Here is a 4,191-nt window from a genome sequence, read left to right as displayed (position 1 = left end):
CCCTTAGAGATAGGGTGAGGAGTTCGGTCACCCGGGAAGAGCTCGGAGTCGAGCCGCTACTCCTTCACATTGAGAGGAGTCAGCTGAGGTGGCTTGGGCATCTGTATCGGATGCCTCCTGGACGCCTCCCTAGGGAGGTGTTCCAGGCATGTCCCTCCTCCCTAGGGAGGTGTTCCAGGCATGTCCCACCGGGAGGAGACTCCGGGGAAGACCCAGGACACGCTGGAGAGACTATGTCTCTCGGCTGGCCTGGGAACGCCTCGGACTCCCCTCGGAGGAGCTGGAGGAAGTGTCTGGGGTGAGGGAAGTCTGGGCATCTCTGCTGAGGCTGCTGCCCCCGCGACCCGGGAACAGATAAGCGGCGGACGATGGATGGATGGATGGATGGAATTATTTATTTATTTATCTGCTTTCATTTTTAATCATGTCAGTGTTGGCCCTCATACCTCACACTTACTGTACATGACATAGTAGTTTACCATATCTGTTGTAGCTTATGTGGGGTTTTACAGAGGTAAACATGAATGCTTCACGTGTTTGTCTAGCAATTTGGAAGTCCTTGCAAAGTCAGAACCAACAACATTTTGTCCAACTGTTGAAGCAGAGGAGATTAAGAAAAAGGAGACCATAAATGTTAACAATGGCCTTTTGTGCAGCAGAGGCTGCTACGTTTGCACAGAAGGATGCAGAGTCGGAACCAGGAGAGGTGGGATCTAACACAGTGTTCATCCATACATTCAGGATGTGAGGAAGACTACTACAGACTTTCAAGACAAAACATTCAACTCCTGTGACATCAAAGTCGGATGAAATGTGACATGAACATTCTGACTGCGGCCTCTTCGACACAGATCGGATGCGTATCTAATTCAAGACTAAATATGAAGTTGGCCTTGGCCGAATTTGCAAAAGTTGGAATAGAATTCAGACTGTCATTAAAAAAATCTGATAAGAGATCTATACGCCTAATATCTTAATTAAGCTGCAGTGTACTTTCTCTGCCAGTTCTGCGCATCCTCCTTCTCTGTGTGGGAGATCACACAGGACAGAGAACAAGACAACAATGTTAAGTATTTCAAGGCCACGTTGGGGTACAACTAGATAAAAACTCAGGTTCCCAAACTAGCGCAACATCTCTGTCTCACCACTCCTGTCTCCTCCTCCAACCAGACGTACGGAATCAACCACTACCTTTGTTTATCGCCTGCTTTACTCAGCCTTAGTTCTTCTGACGACTGGCCGCATTTCTCACCCACCATGTCCTTTACCCTTATTGTCATGATGATGCTCCTAGGCTCTTCAGGGGTAAAGAACTTTGTGTTGGAGCCTACAGCCTCCGCTGTCTCCCATCCCAGGTAAGTTTCACTATACTTGTGCATCAAACCAACTTTATTGTATTGTAACACTTGTATGTGCCTTTTAATGTCTTGTTGATGGAGTGCAGGATATATTCATGCAATACCATGTTTCTAAATTCAGTTTAGCATTAATCAAGTACATTAACAGCTCAAAGCTGCAGAAATGTAATGTTCATGCATCAGCAAAATCAATCATTCTGCAGCCCAACCTCAACCAAACATTTAAAATGCTTCTACAGGTTATTCAGGAAACATGATTAAAAATGCACAACTACATGTATAATGAGACAGAATGCTACAAACCACATTGTTTTTGCTTTGATTGTTGCATTGTAACATTTCACTTGTGTGAAAGGTTTCTACAGCTACAGTTTTCTGCATCTATGTTTTTTCAACCATTGTTATATTGGAAGTTTACATCTCATGGATTACTTAGGTGCCAGGATCAGTCTTTGGAGACCATCAGGAAGAGTCTCCTTGGGGCTCTCAACCTGCAGAATGAGCCAAGAATCCCTGTTGGAATGGTGGACAACATCAGAGTGCAATGGCAGAAATGCCTCAGCGCCATGTCCCAAGACACTACCGGTATGCAGAGTCTGAATTTTATAAAACTAGGTCCCTCACACAAAACCTATTTAATCTCTTAGTCACAGTAAACTACAGCCAGTTTGCAATGTCCTTCCAGCTCCAGCTCCGGCGCTCTCTGTGTCGCCTGACAGTGGAAACAGCACAGACCCGAAGTGCTGCACCACGACCTCAGAGATCTCCATGAAAGGTATGCAACAATCTACACTTATATGTACTGTATGCTGACATTATTTATTTATTTATTTATGTGTAGTAAGAAATTCTGTTACTTTCCAGATCTGGGCTGGGACAACTGGGTGATTCATCCCATGAGCTTGACCACTGTTCAGTGTGCCCTCTGCAATCCTGCAGACAGAACTGCAGAGTGTCCATCATCCCGCTCCACTGCCCAGGACACTAACTCGCAGGTTATTTCTCCAAGACATTTCAACCATTCAACAGCTCTCTTTTAATTTACTCATTAACACATCCCAGTTGCTTTTATTAACACAGATATTGTAATGTATCCCCATATACAACAACATCTAGCCAAGTTGACATGGAAAATCACCTCTCTGTATTTCGATCCAATGTTATCTGGAGTGACAACAGCTGTCAGGAATTACAAAGAGATAAATGATTTCCTTCATCTGTCCTCTTGTGTTTATTGTTATTGTGTAGCTTCCACTTGTGGGCACAACCCACAGAAAGTACTGTTTATATACAAGAATGAGTGTCTCATGGGGAGCCTGTTTTGGATACAAACAGAAATGAATCATGAAATCTAAAAATGTTTTGATTTGTACAGAGGGTAACGTAATGTTTCATTCTGTGATTATTTAGATAGTGCAAAGTTATATTTTCATAATATACAGTCTTAAGAAAATTGCACGTAAAACGTTTAGCACTTTTTGTTTCTTCCTACTGGGGGAAAAATACAATATTTAAAAGTTTCTAGTTTCGTCTTATGGGCATTTGCTGCTGCAAGACCCCTGGGTGACACCCTTTTTGCCTCCTTTCTCAAGGGCCAGCTGCCGTGCTGTCAGCCCACCTCCCAGGAAATGGTGCCCATCGTCTTCATGGATGAAACCAGCACTATTGTCATTTCCTCTGTGCAGCTGACGCGCACCTGTGGCTGTGAACCTGGGAATGAACCGGGGCAGCCTGCCAACGAATAGGGTGAGGTTTGTCCTGCAGTCCTGCAAGTGGGACACAAGGAACCTGGCTTATCCAAAGTATATACCTATCTTCTTTGTTATAAAGACCTGTACAGCTGATTGTTTCTCTATCTTCAACTCTTTGCCTGTGTGTTTGGCACTGGTCGTGGGAACCGAAGCAGTTTCAGTTTTGCATTCCTGCTGCCCTGCTATGAACGGATTCGTTGAGCCTGCCGGTTATGATACATCAGCGCTTGTTTGGCTGGACGTAAATCATCAATAACTGACACACGTAGATAAATAAAGAACTGGGGCCTCATTTAAAATGGACTGCGTAGGATTCATACTAAAAGTGCACGTATGCTCAAAAGCCGAAAATGCCGGGCGCAAAAAAAAAATCTGGATCAATAAAACCATGTGCACGCAGATTTGCATGCAACGTTCCTTTATGAATCACAGACCTGCGCAGCTGAATCCGCCTCTAATCCCGCCCTCTACACGCCCATAAATGCATATGGATGAGCCTACTGAGCATGCGCAGTGGCTTCCTCCAGCCTGTTTGGCGTCAGAATGAATTAGAAGTAGCAGCCACCGTGACACTGACTTTCACGGAGACAGAGATGTTGTAGATGATGTGGAGGACAGGAAAACCACATTATTTGGTGGTCACAGTAAAAGTTAGAATAAGTATATAAATAGTATACAATAAAATAAAGCGAGTGAGTGGCAGCACGCCGTTGCTGCGCTAAATGCCGTGAGTTCCCCGGCGCAACAGGGGGACACATGTCCCCCCGTCTTTTCAAAATCATAAAGGTTTTTTTTCCCCTTACTTTTTACAGTTTAAAAACTAACGGTAGGCTCAGCCTTAAATTGCAAATTATCAAGACACTGTATGAAAGCGATACGAAAACGGCCCCGCAGCCCCGCTTCACCCCCCGCTCCCCCTCCTCCCCTCCCGTCTCCCCTCAGAGGTGCTCAGGGCGGGTTTATGGTTCTGCGTTACACCAACGCAGAGCCTACGGCGTAGGTGCGCGTCGCCGCGTACCCTACGCCGTAGGCTCTGCGTCGTTTTAACGCGGGACCCTAATTTAGGCACCATACACCTGCAC

The 4,191-nt window shown here is 45.3% G+C and overlaps 1 protein-coding gene across 1 annotated transcript; it reads left to right on the top strand.

Moving 5' to 3' along the window:
- Positions 1–1,257: 1,257 nt before the first annotated feature.
- LOC133462464 (growth/differentiation factor 10-like) lies at positions 1,258–3,288 on the top strand. The gene is made up of 5 exons (XM_061743720.1): positions 1,258–1,355; positions 1,795–1,943; positions 2,050–2,133; positions 2,223–2,353; positions 2,951–3,288. Exons 1-5 carry the CDS (start codon positions 1,258–1,260, stop codon positions 3,101–3,103), a joined length of 615 nt encoding a protein of 204 aa, XP_061599704.1. The 3' UTR covers positions 3,104–3,288.
- Positions 3,289–4,191: the final 903 nt, after the last annotated feature.

This window comes from Cololabis saira, chromosome 16 (genome assembly GCF_033807715.1).
Source record: "Cololabis saira isolate AMF1-May2022 chromosome 16, fColSai1.1, whole genome shotgun sequence".
In the NCBI taxonomy this organism is placed as follows: domain Eukaryota; kingdom Metazoa; phylum Chordata; class Actinopteri; order Beloniformes; family Belonidae; genus Cololabis; species Cololabis saira.
Note: the sequence above shows the minus strand (reverse complement) of the source record. Positions and strands in the feature narration are given on the sequence as shown.